This window comes from Panulirus ornatus, chromosome 12 (assembly GCF_036320965.1).
Source record: "Panulirus ornatus isolate Po-2019 chromosome 12, ASM3632096v1, whole genome shotgun sequence".
NCBI lineage: Eukaryota > Metazoa > Arthropoda > Malacostraca > Decapoda > Palinuridae > Panulirus > Panulirus ornatus.
Genome location: NC_092235.1, coordinates 66,457,477 through 66,476,629, shown reverse-complemented (window position 1 = coordinate 66,476,629; position 19,153 = coordinate 66,457,477). Strand labels below are relative to the sequence as shown.

At 41.3% G+C, this 19,153-nt stretch overlaps 1 protein-coding gene across 2 annotated transcripts; it reads right to left on the bottom strand.

The window, feature by feature from the left end:
- Positions 1-707: 707 nt before the first annotated feature.
- On the bottom strand, positions 708-16,830 carry LOC139752155 (uncharacterized). Of its 2 annotated transcripts, none has more exons than XM_071668090.1 (6): positions 16,309-16,550; positions 7,193-7,287; positions 4,387-4,515; positions 3,460-3,588; positions 2,697-2,802; positions 708-2,176 (listed from the first exon to the last, which is right to left on the bottom strand). In XM_071668090.1, exons 2-6 carry the CDS (start codon positions 7,277-7,279, stop codon positions 2,088-2,090), a joined length of 540 nt encoding a protein of 179 aa, XP_071524191.1. In that variant the 5' UTR covers positions 7,280-7,287; positions 16,309-16,550; the 3' UTR covers positions 708-2,087. The 2 variants fall into 2 exon arrangements, with proteins under 2 accessions (XP_071524191.1, XP_071524190.1); XM_071668089.1 differs by lacking the exon at positions 16,309-16,550 and adding an exon at positions 16,741-16,830 and having other exon boundaries at positions 1,330-2,176.
- Positions 16,831-19,153: the final 2,323 nt, after the last annotated feature.

Genomic DNA, 19,153 nt, shown 5'->3' with positions numbered 1-19,153 from the left:
TTCAAGCACCTTTCAACACACAGTGCAAGTGTTTGAATTTGTTTCATGAATTATGGTTGAGCGATGGATGGTTTCCCGTGCCGAGAATAATTCTTAAGCATTAGCATAAAAAAGGTTCTAAACTTTTTCTCAAGATAGAAAATGATGCAGACGTTCATAAGCAACAAAAACATAGAGAATCTTCTTGCTTCTCTGAAAGGGTCTCAGGCCAAGAAGATACAGGTATTATAACCTGAGAGAATTAATGTGTATAAATAGCTATTGATTATTCCAGGCTGTACCTAATAACACTCATTCTTAATTCAACTAAACTTTAGGTAACCTGTGGTTACGACGCTCTTATAACTCTCATATATATAAGGTATTCGTTGATAAGCTCAGAATACATAAAAACGTAGTGTCCATCTCATTAAATGATTTCAAGAGCTACCTATACATGAAAGTGTCTGTGGACTGCGAATTAATCTCAGACATCAAAAGAAGGTGTTACATATTTATCGGGTGTTGGTTATAATTTGATAAAGACGGTCTTTATGCCCCTGCCAGTTTATATATCTAAAGCCCATATAAACAACCAGCCATCAATGATAACATCTCACTCACTCAATGCCGTAAACAATGGAATCCTACAAAGGGATTGCGAGAAAATGACCGTAATAAGCATACTGGTCGGAGCCTCCACAGAAAAGGTTACTGATATTACGTCCTTAACGTTAGAATTTATATTTTGGTTTCGTGATATATAAAGATAATAAGGGTACAACGAACCTACAGTATACATCATGCGTGTATCATACATTATATTTGAACATGGCATCTCGTTAGCCAGAAGTTTTGGGATTTTGTGGGTTTTCACATCATTATCTGATATGAAGATGCTGTTGTCAGAGGACTTTTGACGGGTGCCCTAGTGGCAGGGAGAGAGAGAGAGAGAGAGAGAGAGAGAGAGAGAGAGAGAGAGAGAGAGAGAGAGAGAGAGAGAGAGAGAGAGAGAGAGAGAGAGAGAGAGAGAGAGAGAGATCAGGTTGAATGAGCGTCTGATGTGTTCTGTAACTTGGAATATCAGTATACAGGAATGAGTATGAAACAAGATGGAATTCTTAAAGAAATTTTCAAAAAAGTAGGGATGCAGCTCGTGTATAGTACTGAGTGCTGGCACTTGGATGTAGCGTATTATCATTCGAACACAGTTGTGTGCATGTTGAGACACAGAAGCTGCATTTATGCGACGTTGATGCAGTATTGGTCATTTGCCAGACATATACATACAGTCGCTATGTATCGTGATGTCCAGCAGTTCACTGGGGTTCCAATGGACAGAGGACTGTGGGACTTTATTCTTTTTTATATATTCTTCACTTTCATACATCTAGACACTACATTATACTTTATACATGGGTTCTAATGTAACTTCATTATATCAAAATTTTATATATTATATCACTACCTTTATTACAGTCATGTCATGACTGGTAACTGTTTTCATATATGTGCTTCACTTTCTTATATCTAGTTATATTATACTTTATACAATGGCTCATAGTGTAGCTATATCATATCAAAATTCTATATAGTACTACATCATTACCCATATCACATGACATGACTGGAAACATCAGATATTATCACTGTATGGTTAACAAGCGGTAATAATGCAATACCTTAAAGACAACGGTGTCTTCAGAACATGAAAATATATACATTTAAATTTCACATATGACTTTTATGATTTACTTTGTAGTTTTGGCATTAACAGTGTGATTCAAAATTATCAATACCTTGGTTCCTATGTTAAATGAACATCCTGGTTTCAATATTGACATCCCAATTACAATATTTACATATTGGTACAAAAAATTCAACATCAGATACTCGTGTTTACGACTCGTCATGAACATTTCAACAGTCTTGTGCCACAGATAAACAACTCTGTCCCATATAAACTCATGTATATATGATAATCCTGTACGTTTTTCCACTGCTGGTACCTACATCAACAGCTCGGAGGCACGGAGACAACATTGACCCAATCCTGGACGTCAACATGAGCATCGTAACTTCGACGTCAGCACCAGAGGAGCTGGTGTTTACATATGGGTACTCGGGGTTTCTCCCTCCTCCAGGGTGTTCATGACGGGGTTGTCGTAGCCCTCTGCATTGACGATCGGCTCCACAACTGCAAGGAACGATCAACGACGATCAGAATAATCATATTAATCACATGAGTCTCATACAAGTGCCTGATCTTAATCAAAAGCCAAGGCGACCTTGGGTTATAAACTGTGATATGATGTTGATAATTGCTGGAGTTACATCGTATCATTCGATATCAGTGAATAATCAAGGTCTCATTATGAATATGGTTTCTAAATTACTCAGTGTCCAGTTAAAGGAAGTGATTAATCACGGTCCATGAATCATTGATCTTTGTCCAATAGGCAAAATTAAGTTCTTACATGTATGATGTTTGATCAAAGGAATAAATATGAAGGTAGTTGCATAAACTTGTGTGATTCAACTGGTTAACAGCGAAGAAGGTACCGATCTATGTAACCTGAAAGTGTATTAAGAAATGAAACAACCAATCTACGACTATTTCAGCCAGAGCGCCCTCTACCTCCTGCCTTCCATAATACTTCCTTCAAGCCCTGACGTAGCGTGAGGTACACTCGAAAGAAAGAGTCAAGTCCACTTACTCTTATCATGCGTCGATCTTTTCCACTGCTTCTTGTAGACGACGCAAGACAGGGCGAAGATGGAGGCGATCACCAGGGAGGCTATCAGGCCCGTCACGAACTGCGACTGTGGAAAAGTTTGGGTAAAATTACTTTCTATTTGTAAGGTGCGATTGTAGTTATCTTTCTTTTTTGAGAAAATACTTCTTTATATTTGTAGGAAAGAAAACGTTACTCATGAAGGAATATTATGGGAAATGAGTATATGTATATTAATAGGGCTTTCCTGTCTGTTGTTGAGGGAAAATTAAAGCCATTCTTTAATAGAACAACCTCTTCAAATGTTGTAAATATCTGTGATTTGTCAACAACGAATACCAAAACGCCAACCAGAATTTATATAGATAAAAACTCCACTGGAAGCTCCACATGCCTAGAAATAAACATTAAAAAAAAAGAAGCATTATCAGAATGTTGATGATTCTGAGTTGGGCATAATGTGAGCTTCGTTGTGAGGGCGAGGGAATGCGTCCGTGGTCGATGATTACCAGACTCCCTAGGGAGACTCATGCAGCAAAGCTGTCAAGCGAGGAGAGCCTTGGGCACATGGAGGGCTTGATTGAAACTTGCTCACGATCGACATCAGTCTTCTCACTGACAGCAGAAGCTCTCGCAAGATTATTCCAGCTTCATCATGGTGCCACGACAGCTCATATTTAGGTAGAATCATTATTACGTTTTCTGGAAGGTGAGGAATGTATGGCAAACGGGCTATGCGTCTCACCTTGTAGGTGTATTCCCACATGTTCGTCGGCGGGAGAGGTCGGACCCGGATGGAGACTGGATGAGCGTAGTACGAGGTGTTGTGCTGCCGTACACACAAGTGCGTCCCCTCGTCCTCCACCCTGATAGACTGCAGGAAAAAAAGTATCATGACATAAGACATGCTTAGTTATTTTTTTTTTGTCTCAGTAACACAGGCTGTATCTATTCCTTACAGTCCCACTGTGGATACCTTCCTAGTGGCTGGGAACTCCAGGCGACATGGTAATCTAAACTATATACATTGATTTATCTAATTTGTTAGAGAAAGGATGAACAGTAAGGTTAACTGTGCACCGTTCCAACCGCACTGGGGATCGAACCCAAGCTAGTTAACTGTATATCAGCAACGTTAATTACAACACCACCACGACTACTTTCTGTGCAGATGAGCCATCTTAATACCTCTCAGTAGTCAACAGAATTCTTCCCTTCCTCCCAAACTCTGACAAGTCACATCACACGTCTTGCTTAGAGAACTCAGGTTTCCCCACAACAAGAGAGCAGACAGTGGTGTAAATAGGTCTACGACGACGTCTGTCGTATATGTTGGGTTGTGACTTGCGAAAGATTTATTGGAAAATGTATTACTGATTAGGGAAAGAAGGACACTACTGGTTCCTTCATGATGCTGCAGAGGATAAAAATGATGAGACTGATAAAAAAAGAGAACGAATAACTGATGAAATAAATTGATAAAGAATTTACTTAGCGACGGTAGAATACTCTGACAATAAAACTTGCATAGCAGAGTCTAACAACGTATAATAATCATTCAAACAAATAGTACAATAAAGAAAAGTTCAAACTATAATATCAGGTCGGCTCTTGGGTTTTGATTTCAGGACAAAGAAACAAAGACTGACAACACACAGAGCGGGTAACTAGCCTGGAAAATGATGCTTCCATTATCGTAGACGGCGATGTCTTCACTCTCGTAGAAAACGGGCATGACATGACCTCGACCATGGAGCAGGAAGTACGCCAGGTCACCTTCTCCAGGGCAGGGCAACTCGAACTGTGGAGAACCAGGTCATGCGTAATAATTATGATGATGATGATGATGATGATGATGATGATGATGATAATGATACTACTACTACCACTACTACAACTACTACTACTACTACTACTAATACTAATAATAATGATAATGATAATAATAATAATAATAATAATAATAATAATAATAATAATAATGATAATAATAATAATGATTATAATAGTAATAATAATAATAATAATAATAATAATAATAATAATAATAATAATAATAATAATTTTTTTTTTTTTTTTTTTTGCTTTGTCGCTGTCTCCCGCGTTTGCGAGGTAGCGCAAGGAAACAGACGAAAGAAATGGCCCAACCCACCCCCATACACATGTATATACATACGTCCACACACGCAAAATATACATACCTACACAGCTTTCCATGGTTTACCCCAGACGCTTCACATGCCCCGATTCAATCCACTGACATCACGTCAACCCCGGTATACCACATCGCTCCAATTCACTCTATTCCTTGCCCTCCTTTCACCCTCCTGCATGTTCAGGCCCCGATCACACAAAATCTTTTTCACGCCATCTTTCCACCTCCAATTTGGTCTCCCTCTTCTCCTCGTTCCCTCCACCTTCGACACATATATCCTCTTGGTCAATCTTTCCTCACTCATTCTCTCCATGTGCCCAAACCATTTCAAAACACCCTCTTCTGCTCTCTCAACCATGCTCTTTTTATTTCCACACATCTCTCTTACCCTTACGTTACTTACTCGATCAAACCACCTCACACCACACATTGTCCTCAAACATCTCATTTCCAGCACATCCATCCTCCTGCGCACAACTCTATCCATAGCCCACGCCTCGCAACCATACAACATTGTTGGAACCACTATTCCTTCAAACATACCCATTTTTGCTTTCCGAGATAATGTTCTCGACTTCCACACATTCTTCAAGGCTCCCAGAATTTTCGCCCCCTCCCCCACCCTATGATCCACTTCCGCTTCCATGGTTCCATCCGCTGCCAGATCCACTCCCAGATATCTAAAACACTTCACTTCCTCCAGTTTTTCTCCATTCAAACTCACCTCCCAATTGACTTGACCCTCAACCCTACTGTACCTAATAACCTTGCTCTTATTCACATTTACTCTTAACTTTCTTCTTTCACACACTTTACCAAACTCAGTCACCAGTTTCTGCAGTTTCTCACATGAATCAGCCACCAGCGCTGTATCATCAGCGAACAACAACTGACTCACTTCCCAAGCTCTCTCATCTCCAACAGACTTCATACTTGCCCCTCTTTCCAAAACTCTTGCATTCACCTCCCTAACAACCCCATCCATAAACAAATTAAACAACCATGGAGACATCACACACCCCTGCCGCAAACCTACATTCACTGAGAACCAATCACTTTCCTCTCTTCCTACACGTACACATGCCTTACATCCTCGATAAAAACTTTTCACCTTTCAACTTTCCTCCCACACCATATATTCTTAATACCTTCCACAGAGCATCTCTATCAACTCTATCATATGCCTTCTCCAGATCCATAAATGCTACATACAAATCCATTTGCTTTTCTAAGTATTTCTCACATACATTCTTCAAAGCAAACACCTGATCCACACATCCTCTACCACTTCTGAAACCACACTGCTCTTCCCCAGTCTGATGCTCTGTACATGCCTTCACCCTCTCAATCAATACCCTCCCATATAATTTACCAGGAATACTCAACAAACTTATACCTCTGTAATTTGAGCACTCACTCATATCCCCTTTGCCTTTGTACAATGGCACTATGCACGCACTCCGCCAATCCTCAGGCACCTCACCGTGAGTCATACATACATTAAATAACCTTACCAACCAGTCAACAATACAGTCACCCCCTTTTTTAATAAATTCCACTGCAATACCATCCAAACCTGCTGCCTTGCCGGCTTTCATCTTCCGCAAAGCTTTTACTACCTCTTCTCTGTTTATCAAATTATTTTCCCTAACCCTCTCACTCTGCACACCACCTCGACCAAAACACCCTATATCTACCACTCTATCATCAAACACATTCAACAAACCTTCAAAATACTCACTCCATCTCCTTCTCACATGACCACTACTTGTTATCACCTCCCCATTTGCGCCCTTCACTGAAGTTCCCATTTGCTCCCTTGTCTTACGCACTTTATTTACCTCCTTCCAGAACATCTTTTTATTCTCCCTAAAATTTAATGATACTCTCTCACCCCAACTCTCATTTGCCCTTTTAATAATAATAATAATAATAATAATAATAATAATAATAATAATAATATTGATGATAATAATGATAATAAAAATGATAATAATAACAACAATAATAATAATAATAATAATAGTAATAATAATAATGATAATGATAATGATCATAACGATAATCATAATAATTCATGGGTTAACATGGTTTCAGGTAGGTGTACAAGCCCACCTGTATTTCCACTTTGCCTACATCCCAATTTCCTTCATACTTCCAGACTAGCTCTTACAGGAACCCTTCCAGTCTCCTCTAGTTTCCAGACCCGTCCTTCCTGTCTACAGTCAAGATATTCATAGATTTTCCTCCAGCTACCTGGACCTGGACCCATGGAGGACATGACTGAACAGACATTAGGAACAGGAATTCTTCGTGTACTTACGGTGGTGTTCTCTTTCGCGATGTTGGCTAAGGCGCCCCCAGCCATGAGGACCAGCGCCGCCAGCAGGAGAGGTGCCGTGGCCATCATGCTTGCGCCTGCGGTAGAAGGAGACAGAGGGAAGGAGGCAATGATAAGTTACTCAGGGGGTACAGGGACGAAGCACTCACTAGCCATGACTCGGGTCTTACGCTAACAGCGTTAGCTACCAATATCATATGCTTACCTTCACTAATATATTCAGCAGACAATATATATATATATATATATATATATATATATATATATATATATATATATATATATATATATATATATATATATATATATATATCCCTGGGGATAGGGGAGAAAGAATACTTCCCACGTATTCCCTGCGTGTCGTAGAAGGCGACTAAAAGGGAAGGGAGCGGGGGGCTGGAAATCCTCCCCTCTCGTTTTTTTTTTTAATTTTCCAAAAGAAGGAACAGAGAAGGGGGCCAGGTGAGGATATTCCCTCAAAGGCCCAGTCCTCTGTTCTTAACGCTACCTCGCTATCGCGGGAAATGGCGAATAGTATGAAAAAAAAAAAAAATATATATATATATATATATATATATATATATATATATATATATATATATATATATATATATATATATATATATATATATATATACACACACACACACACACACACACACATGGTGTCCTCCACTCCCGCTTCTGTCACACCATTCGTGGATCACAACACACACACTCGTTCTCTGTGCTCCTCCTCATCATTTTCCTGTTAGTATATTTGACATACACGTATCTATCAGGCAGTCAGTAGTCATCAGATCCAACAACATACATCTGCAGTGGTAATTCCAGACATACACACCATAGCGACTTAGTCGTTAACTTATAAAGAAGCAAGGGACGAAAGTTAAAGGGAATCATTTCCAGTCTTCAGTAACTGGCGTAGTTCTGAGTCAACTACTATATTCCCCCGACGCGAGTCTTCGTTCCGTTCCTCCCAGTCTTACTAACGCATTCTTTCCCTCACATTCGTTCTTCCTTTCGGTAGGTTTCGTGTTGGAAATTCCAGGTAAATACCATGTTTCTCTGAACCTCCAGATGTGGTAACATTTCAGGGGGTTATGCACGTCCTCACCTGACCAAATGCCACACTTCCTGCAAGAGTAATGTATCGGAAATCCTGTTTACTCGGTTGAATCACCTGTAGCGTCGTCGGGTCCTGCCTGCTCCCTGTTGTTGGTGAGACTCAGACCATAACTGTTGTGATCCATCTGACCGTTTTTGTACGCTTCGTACTCAGACCAGAGCTGTTGTGATCCACCAGACTGTTTTTTGTAAGCTACTGGTACTATTCCTGCGACCATGACTGCACATATCATCATAGTTTTCAAAATATAATCCACAGTCCTCACGTCTCCTGAAACAGATAGTATGTACTATATGCTGTGTTGTGAAATCTTCCTTTATCACCTTAAACTGCGTCTTTCTTGAGTCTTTTAACGTCCCGAAGACTGTGGTAAGAACGGTGACCAAACCAGAGAATTTTTCTTGTTTTCCGTCAATACATTTGTTTCCGAGTCAGACAGATTTTAGACAGACCTTCAAATGCGATCCTCAATTGATATTCGTAGTACAGAATTCCTACGTTAAATCTCGGACTTACTAAATTTCATCTACATATGAGTTCATATATTTTCATATATGGAAAACACCGTAACATATAGAAAATTAACAATGAAGCTAGATGTAAGAATGGTTTATATTTGATGAATTTCAGATTTGTTTTCTAAGACGGAAACTTGCCTGTAATGTATCGAGAATATATGTTTCAGAAAGGTCATAGCTCCCCTTCCCTTCCACACCGACACGAAAAGTGTCGTGTCAAACAACACGAAATGTTTACGAAATCTCTTAATATCATTCAAGATTCGCTTCACTGAACTTCAGTGATGGCGCGTCGTGCCCGTCTGTAAGAAATTCGATATCGTATGATCTTTAATCTAATCAATCATCTGCTAATCGTGTTATCAACTGGGACTCCCAGAGGAAGGGTAGGGTCTGTTAACGATCACATGACCCTTTGAGTCACCCACTTTACCCGCCACCTTCATGGCTATGCACTTATGTGGTCCACAGTAGTGCTTCAGCCCCGGAATGTACCGAGAGATTTTCATATCTTCCGTAAGTTTCCTTACTAGCCATCCGCAGCAGCTTAACTCCAGGGCGACTGTTAAAGTTCTCTGACGCCAAAACATTTCATGTGTCTGATCATCTATGTGCCATCTGCAGTATACACAACACTTACGAAGAATAAAGGACACAAAAGTGGTAGGATTTGATGATGGTGTTACCATATCATACTTCCCCATACCACTGCTGAGCTCGCTGTACCCTGCCGTACGTACCCTGTTGCACCTTAACCAACATTCCCCATTCTACCGTGCTGTACCATTGCTTGGCCTATAGTACCTACCTGATCGTGGTACACTCTTACCATGTTCTGGTGTACCTGCCCTCATCGCACTGAAACCTACCTATATCCTGGCTTATCGTCTGTCTCTCATGATCCACTGTACCCTTCTGTACCCTATTGAATTCCTACCATACCCCAATGTACCCTACAGTCACGTAGGTCAACATGCCACCCACTGACGTACCCCGTAGAACACGACGGAACACGCCCAAAACACGATGGAAAAGCCAATGAACACGTCGGTACGAGTCAGTAGGAACGCGTGACCCATAGGGTCAGGTCAAAGGCTATGTCATCATACCCAAGGGTCGCATCGTCGTGTTCAAGGGTCGTAGCGTTTTGATCAAGGGTCATACCGGCGTGCTCAAGGGTCATACCATCATGCTGAAGGGTCGTACCATCGTGCTCAAGGGTCGTACCATTGTGCTCAAGGGTCGTACCATTGTGCTCAAGGGTCGTACCGTTGTGCTCAGGTTAAACAAATGGACATCATGATTAAGGTGTACACTTCAATTGCCGATTATGTTACATTTAGCAACAGAGTTTTTTTCTTCATAAAACATTGTTGCCATCCTTCACAGCGAAGGTTGGATTGCGTTAGTAGTACAGTGAGTCACATACACCCTATACAGCAACGACTTCGTCATCAGAATCAGCAATATTTTCCTTGTACAAAACCTTATTGCTTTCGATTAATCTTGGATTCCTTTACTATAACCTTCATCTAACGAAATTTCAATCTCTTTGGTCCATGTATACATCAATCAGTTCCATGATGCCACCCTAAGAATTTTCGTTAAGGGTTATCAATGACCAAAAAATGTTTAAAGATATATATATATACAGTAACTGGCTACAGCACAGGTTCAAAGCGTACAAGCCACGCCCCGCCCCGCTGCGCGGCCCACCCTAACACACCTCAACTGCGCAACACTGGGTGTGGGGAGCCGGATGCCATGATGGAAATACGCTAGAGAACTATTGGTTCATCCTTTTTTGTAGTATAGAATAAGATTAGTTTCTACATTAAATCACAATGATAAAACAGCTCTAAGACAGTCATTTTGTTAAGATCTGTTTTTACCTACTTATCTTTTAAAAGCTTGAACATGGATTATCAGAGAACAAGTCTGAGTACTGTCAAATTGTTGGAACTTCCTGGCAGTCAAACTCAATTTATTTGCCAGACGGAGTAATGTTATCACTTCCATGAAACTGATAAAAAGGTCTGATAACATGACACTGATAGATAATATTCAGATATCGTAAAGACATAACCTGTAAACAAGGCACTAAGGCGTGATGGTCCATACGTGATGAGGTAAGCAAGACAGTGATTTACACACACACAGACACACACACACACACACCTGAGCTGACGTGTGTGGAGTATACGACATTCCTTCAGCCGGAGGAGAAAAGTTTACTATGACAAAGAATGGTTTTCCCCTCCAGTCTCGGGCACACCCATATCCTGTTTGGTCATAGTGTTCCTCACACTGGACGTATATATAGTCTTCACCGACTGACGTGTACTACCCTCGATCACGACGGTACGACCCTTGAACACGACGGTACGTTCCTTGAACACGACGGTACGACCCTTGAACATGACGGTGCGACCCTTGAACACGATCGTACGACCCTTAACACGACGGTACGACCCTTGAGCACGACCGTGCAACCCTTAACTATGACGGTACCACCTCGAGCACAACGGAACGATCTTTGAACACGACGGTACGACCCTTGAACATGAAAGTACGACCTTTATTTTTTTGTATGATGGATGTCCTTGGGCCTGACCCTAATGAATTAGGGCAAATGTTACGCCATCATACGCAAGGGTCGTACACTCGTCTTCAGGGTCTCACCGTTGTCGTCAGAGGTCGTGCTGTCGTACTCAAGAGTCGTTAGGTCGAACTCAAGGGGTCATATCCCCCATGAGCACATCTCTCATCATCTTGGACTCACCCCACCTCACCATGAACACTAGCTCACATCGTCTTTGACTCATCCACCTTACCATGAACACATAACATCATTATGGAGACGATCCTCCACCTTAAAGTGTAAACATTGTACCCAACCTTTGAACATACTTTTTACCTTCGATTGTCCATGTTCCTGACCTCATTTTGAACACACACACACACGCACACACACGCACACACACACACACACACACACACACACACACGCACACACATACTCCCCGTCCCCTAATTTGGTCAAATTCCCTTGAAGTCAGAGCATTAGGGAGCAAAATTACACCAGCAACGTCAGTAATCATCACAAAAGTAATTTGATCTAACATTGGTAAAGGTAATTACCTTCATCCAAGCAGCGAAGTAGAAATGCATTTTTGGACAGTTAGGTCGATGGATGAAAATGAAGATTGGTTGACTTGCAAAAAATGGGAATTTCGCTTTCATCACACGCAAGCAGAGGATGGCTTACCCATTATGTGCGTAAGTAGGAGGCAATACGCACATGCCAAAGGCAAACAAGGTGAGGAGTTTACCCACGTCTCAGGAAAACAAGGAAGATATTATCTATAAACATATGAAAACATATTCATATACGTAAACAGGAGGTCAAGAGAAAGGTGCAAGAGGTGAAAAAAAGGGCAAATGAGAGTTGGGGTGAGAGACTATCAGTAAATTTTAGGGAGAATAAAAAGATGTTCTGGAAGGAGGTAAATAGGGTGCGTAAGACAAGGGAGCAAATGGGAACTTCAGTGAAGGGCGTAAATGGGGAGGTGATAACAAGTAGTGGTGATGTGAGAAGGAGATGGAATGAGTATTTTGAAGGTTTGTTGAATGTGTCTGATGACAGAGTGGCAGATATAGGGTGTTTGGGTCGAGGTGGTGTGCAAAGTGAGAGGGTTAGGGAAAATGATTTGGTAAACAGAGAAGAGGTAGTAAAAGCTTTGCGGAAGATGAAAGCCGGCAAGGCAGCAGGTTTGGATGGTATTGCAGTGGAATTTATTAAAAAAGGGGGTGACTGTATTGTTGACTGGTTGGTAAGGTTATTTAATGTATGTATGACTCATGGTGAGGTGCCTGAGGATTGGCGGAATGCGTGCATAGTGCCATTGTACAAAGGCAAAGGGGATAAGAGTGAGTGCTCAAATTACAGAGGTATAAGTTTGTTGAGTATTCCTGGTAAATTATATGGGAGGGTATTGATTGAGAGGGTGAAGGCATGTACAGAGCATCAGATTGGGGAAGAGCAGTGTGGTTTCAGAAGTGGTAGAGGATGTGTGGATCAGGTGTTTGCTTTGAAGAATGTATGTGAGAAATACTTAGAAAAGCAAATGGATTTGTATGTAGCATTTATGGATCTGGAGAAGGCATATGATAGAGTTGATAGAGATGCTCTGTGGAAGGTATTAAGAATATATGGTGTGGGAGGCAAGTTGTTGGAAGCAGTGAAAAGTTTTTATCGAGGATGTAAGGCATGTGTACGTGTAGGAAGAGAGGAAAGTGATTGGTTCTCAGTGAATGTAGGTTTGCGGCAGGGGTGTGTGATGTCTCCATGGTTGTTTAATTTGTTTATGGATGGGGTTGTTAGGGAGGTAAATGCAAGAGTCTTGGAAAGAGGGGCAAGTATGAGGTCTGTTGGGGATGAGAGAGCTTGGGAAGTGAGTCAGTTGTTGTTCGCTGATGATACAGCGCTGGTGGCGGATTCATGTGAGAAACTGCAGAAGCTGGTGACGGAGTTTGGTAAAGTGTGTGGAAGAAGAAAGTTAAGAGTAAATGTGAATAAGAGCAAGGTTATTAGGTACAGTAGGGTTGAGGGTCAAGTCAATTGGGAGGTGAGTTTGAATGGAGAAAAACTGGAGGAAGTGAAGTGTTTTAGATATCTGGGAGTGGATCTGTCAGCGGATGGAACCATGGAAGCGGAAGTGGATCATAGGGTGGGGGAGGGGGCGAAAATTTTGGGAGCCTTGAAAAATGTGTGGAAGTCGAGAACATTATCCCGGAAAGCAAAAATGGGTATGTTTGAAGGAATAGTAGTTCCAACAATGTTGTATGGCTGCGAGGCGTGGGCTATGGATAGAGTTGTGCGCAGGAGGATGGATGTGCTGGAAATGAGATGTTTGAGGACAATGTGTGGTGTGAGGTGGTTTGATCGAGTAAGTAACGTAAGGGTAAGAGAGATGTGTGGAAATAAAAAGAGCGTGGTTGAGAGAGCAGAAGAGGGTGTTTTGAAATGGTTTGGGCACATGGAGAGAATGAGTGAGGAAAGATTGACCAAGAGGATATATGTGTCGGAGGTGGAGGGAACGAGGAGAAGAGGGAGACCAAATTGGAGGTGGAAAGATGGAGTGAAAAGGATTTTGTGTGATCGGGGCCTGAACATGCAGGAGGGTGAAAGGAGGGCAAGGAATAGAGTGAATTGGAGCGATGTGGTATACAAGGGTTGACGTGCTGTCAGTGGATTGAATCAAGGCATGTGAAGCGTCCGGGGTAAACCATGGAAAGCTGTGTAGGTATGTATATTTGCGTGTGTGGACGTGTGTATGTACATGTGTATGGGGAGGGTTGGGCCATTTCTTTCGTCTGTTTCCTTGCGCTACCTCGCAAACGCGGGAGACAGCGACAAAGTATAAAAAAAAAAAAAAAAAAAAATACGTAAACAAAGAGTAAACTTACTCATATCACAACTGATAAAATATACAGTTTCAATAACAAACTGAGGGAATGTAAAAGTTACCAATAACACGATAAAGTGTAGTCCCTTAAACACAAGAATGAATAAATTTACTCAATCACAAGATCACAATGTACGAATTTACTCACAGTATGAGTGAAGACAGTGTTGGCTCATTCATACCACACTCATAAGTAAATTTACCCAGACGATATGGATAGTAGGAAAATAGTGTCTTCATGATATGAGGAGATGACTGGGAAGGTAAAGCCTTCAGCTTACTAGCGACTTAAGTTTCATAGTGCCAAGATCCAGGTGATATCAGTTTTGACTCGCCAGCTGATAACATCAAGTTCCGCTAATGGTTCATCCTTCCTGGATAAGCCATATCTATGACCCGCCATTATACTGAACTCGTTGGGAAAGGTCTGTCTTTTCTGATTTTCGATTTCGGGTTAAGATTTGGGAGTGAGAGAAAGACGGAGATGGATCGCTGTTTACTGTCCTAAGTTTCTTTTTGTCAGAGAGGAAAGCTCACAGAGGTCACAGCCAGGCAGTGTATGACGTCAGAGGACACTGGAAGGGAGGTGGATGGAATGGAAGGGAAGGTTGGTGACGACGACCACTGACTCATAACGAGGGCGGTAGTGACGACATATCTGCTTCAGTCGTTCGACTCCGGGTGAGACGTGGTTCAAGTCTTGATGCTTCGCATTGTTGGCTTTCGGTTCCCTGATGGCTGCGGTGTGCCCTGGCCTACGAAGACAACTGAGCCTCTCGTGCAACACTGTGGCCTTGGTTCCATCATGCGGGGCTCTCATACAAGCCTGGCGTACCTCAGGGATGGCTGGCGGGTGTTGTGGGCGGGAGAGACGTGCTGATCCATCCCTTGTAACTTGATATGGTCCACCCATTGCCACCTGAGACGGGCAGACCCAGTGGATTGTATTCTGATTCGTCCATCGATCTGTGTTGATCACCACAATGACTTGTCTCATTCATAATGCAATATACTTTACTCCCCCCACCCTTCCATCTATACGTGTGTACTTTGTTTGTCTTGCGTACATGTATATATATAGTAAGTGGATGTATATCCACTATATATTTACAAATGCACATAAAAACGTATCCCTCAGACTGACCTCATTCGTCCCCGCCATCACAATTCAGCCTTAACCTAAACTTACGCTACAGCCTCCACTCCTTCTTATCTTTCCTTCTGTCATATTTACCTCCCTCTTACTCCACTGTGTTTTCACCCTTCCTCGTGTCTTATCTTACAGCTTCTCCGTCTATTCTTTATCATTATCATTCACGTTGTTATCTCTCCACAGCTTCAGTCTCATGACCTTCACTCGCCCTGTTCTCCCAGCTGTGGCCTCGCTTTGCATCTTCCTCCTGGCAGCTTTCTACTAACGACAGACGTAGTCGACATACAACAAGGCATGAGGCGTACTCTATCTACCTTGGCGACGAGCCTCGTGATTTGGCTGTAGCATCCAATCAGGCTTCACGAAAGCAACAGTGTTGCGCAACTATCTATTTCTCGTCCGACCTCACAGAAAATCCGGACTTTTCATGTTCCAGAGGCCAGGTGTTTTATGCTTCTTTCCCTCGCTGTGATACAGTTCTTGCCTCATGAGCTGATATGAGAAATGAAACCTCAGGTGAGAAGGAGTTTCCGAGCCCAACCTCCAAGAGGAGTACCTGTTTACACTCCCCCCCTGTGTGACCAGGGGACCTCCTTCCCAGCCAGCAGCTTTACCACATCCACCACCTCACTCATCCCTTAGGCTACATCGTTACCAACCCCAGCGTCCATTCTAGTCGTAAATATGGTTTAATGCTCCTATGGTTTAATGCTCCTATCACCTCTACCTTAACCTACAAAACATTGTGTCTGAAGATGATTTCGAGCCCTGTGATGCGGTTGTCTGTTCCACTTCTCTGACTGCCATTAACTAGTTGCTTCAACACTCACCTCTAGTCCGCTTTCTCGCCTCGATTTTTCTGTGCTCTCCGGCCTGTGTCTCGTGGTTGATGTTGTGCCTTCCTTCTATCTTATTCCAGGGTTCTCAGTGGAGTAAACTGAACTGGTAAAGTTCCCATGCGAAGCGACATTTACAGAGAAGTTTTAAGATGGAAGAGAAGCGTACGTGTACACCACCAGGACGCTGGATGTATACTGGAACGTCAAGTCACCCAGCAGCGGGTCCCCACACTGCGCGTTCCCTGCTCCCCCTCCCCCCCCTGCCCAACATTCCCCCCCCCCCCCACACACACACACACAACCACCACCTCCTCCCAACCCTTCACCTGTGTATCCGCCACACACGCTCCTCAGTCCATCTACCACTCCCAAAACACTCTTAACTTCCTCTCCAACACTCTCATTCCTGTACACCGTTCTCACCCTGCCTTCCATCTATAGTATATCACTGTCCCTCCACACCGTCAGCTGTTCCCTCACTGCTCACCGCCTCACGTAATCCTCACTGCAGTCACCCGCTCTCGCTTATCTCTCGATGGAATAAGTGATAACAAAGATCTTATTGACGTATCTACTACGTTGAACGTGTTTCTCTCAGAATACCGTGGGGAATTTACCTTAGCTTTTCATCCATCTTTCTTCGAGAAATTTGGTTTTTAAAAACGTCATTCGTCGTATTGTTCGTACTGAATAAAAGAAAAATTGAGATGAAAATGTTGCTACAGGGCCATTAAAGTCGAAAAATAAGCCCTGAAATCATTACATGTTTAAGATAATTCAGGATTATTCGATTCCTGATTATTAGCTATAAGTCGGCACAAGGAAGGAATCTTAGAATTATATTCTCTATAATGATATAATTCAGAATATAGCAAAACGTGTACTTGTGCCGAAATGAAAAATGATGAAATGAAAATTAATGAAACATTCTACACATTCATTCATTCATTTCCAAGTTTGATTAGAGGAATTAACAGCAGTTAACAATATGTCAACCACAAAGCATTTATTCAGCATGAGAAATTCCAGCTATTGTGAAGTTTTGAAGCATATTCAGCATACGAAGAACATAACAATATGAAGAACATGACTATGAAGAATATAGCTATATGGAAACATACATGACTGTATGAAGAATATAACTATATGAAGAACATAACTATATGAAGAACATACATGACTGTATAAAGAATATAACTATATGATGAACATGACTGTATGAAGAATATAACTATATGAAGAACATAACTATATGAAGAACATGACTATATGAAGAATATAACTATATGAAGAACATAACTATATGAAGAACATGACTATATGAAGAACATAACTATATGAAGAACATAACTATATGAAGAATATGACTAAATGAAGAATATAACTATATGAAGAATATAACTATATGTAAAATATAACTATGAGACATTCTTGTGCCGACATATAGCAAATAATCATGAAGTGAATAACCATCAAATATTCTAAACATTTAACAATTCTAATGCATGATTAACCTCAACAGGAGCCCCCAAATAGCATTTCAAACCTAGGATCTTATCTAGCATGCAAAATAGCAGTTTTATGGAAATTTTAAAGGACATCCATTTATTTAAGAAAAATGACAAAAAATTGCAGGCAAATAGTTTAAAAGAAACTTCAGGTAATAGTTTAAGGAAATTTTCAGACCTGATAACTATTTATCTAAAAAAATGGGGAAAGAAGTCGAGATATTTTCATTTTTGAATAAATTTGCTTAAAAACTCCCATCAGGTGGTATTTTCATGTTAAGGTATGATTCTGGGGCCAATAAATCTTGCAATTAAGTTTTAAAATCATTACACATGGAAATCATTTCTTGGTTATTTGCATGTACGTAGATCATCCGCATTTCGTAGGCCCAAGGAGGTACTATAGAATAATCCATAATATTGCTATTAATGTAGAAACCTTTCATTATGCTACGTTCCTGTTGTAAAACTGAATTTGTTTGGACTGCGAAACATTCTGACAAATCATCAGCATTTTGTGTCATATTTTTTTTAAGAAAGATATTTGCTTTCAAAATTCACTGGAGAGAGAGAGAGAGAGAGAGAGAGAGAGAGAGAGAGAGAGAGAGAGAGAGAGAGAGAGAGAGAGAGAGAGAGAGAGAGAGAACTGGGTTCGAAATATTGTCTGGGTCCATTCAGTCCTGTAATTGATCTTTACAATTACATGTTTAAAACGTTCCATTATTATTTGCTTCATAATCAATTTCTATTTCGGCCGAGGGAAGCATTATAGAATATTCTTCATGACTACATCAATATGGATGTCTTTTGTAATGTGACATTCCCATTAATAAAAAAAAAAAAAATGTATGCACTTTACGATCTGAATATTTGTTTAGGCTACTCCCATCATCTCACGTTGTAATGGTACTTGTCCATGTAATGGTCTGGGTCACTAGGTTTACACAAGCTGTTTCAGGTTCTGTCTCGATTTGTCCATGACTTTGACAATACAGCAAAGTACTTCAGAACGAAGACTGAGAATGCTAACACATACTCAGTGCACTCCTGGCTTGAAAACTACATTTAGTTAGCTAATCACAAGTAGTTACGAAACTGAACTTACTGTCATGTTCATGGAGATGATTGTTTAAGAATTATACACAAGATATCCTGTGTGTTGGATGAATCAGAATGTATCATTGGACTGTTTGGCACGACCCCTGAGCACAATGATACGACCCTTGGGTATGATGGATTAAGCTTTAGCCTTTCCCCCTAAAGGTTAGTGTCTAAGCCTCAGGGTCAGATTAAAACCATGCCAGTATAGCCAAGGGTCGTACCGTCAT

What these genes read in the sequence shown, in the direction of transcription:
- LOC139752155 (XM_071668089.1), bottom strand. Translation starts at nt 7,279, where the DNA reads ATGATGGCCACGGCACCTCTCCTGCTGGCGGCGCTGGTCCTCATGGCT. An exon ending in ATGGAAGCATCATTTTCCAG is followed by an intron (nt 3,589 to 4,386) that starts GCTAGTTACCCG and finishes TTTTTCCTGCAG; the next exon opens with TCTATCAGGGTGGAGGACGA. An exon ending in AAGATCGACGCATGATAAGA is followed by an intron (nt 2,177 to 2,696) that starts GTAAGTGGACTT and finishes CGTTCCTTGCAG; the next exon opens with TTGTGGAGCCGATCGTCAAT.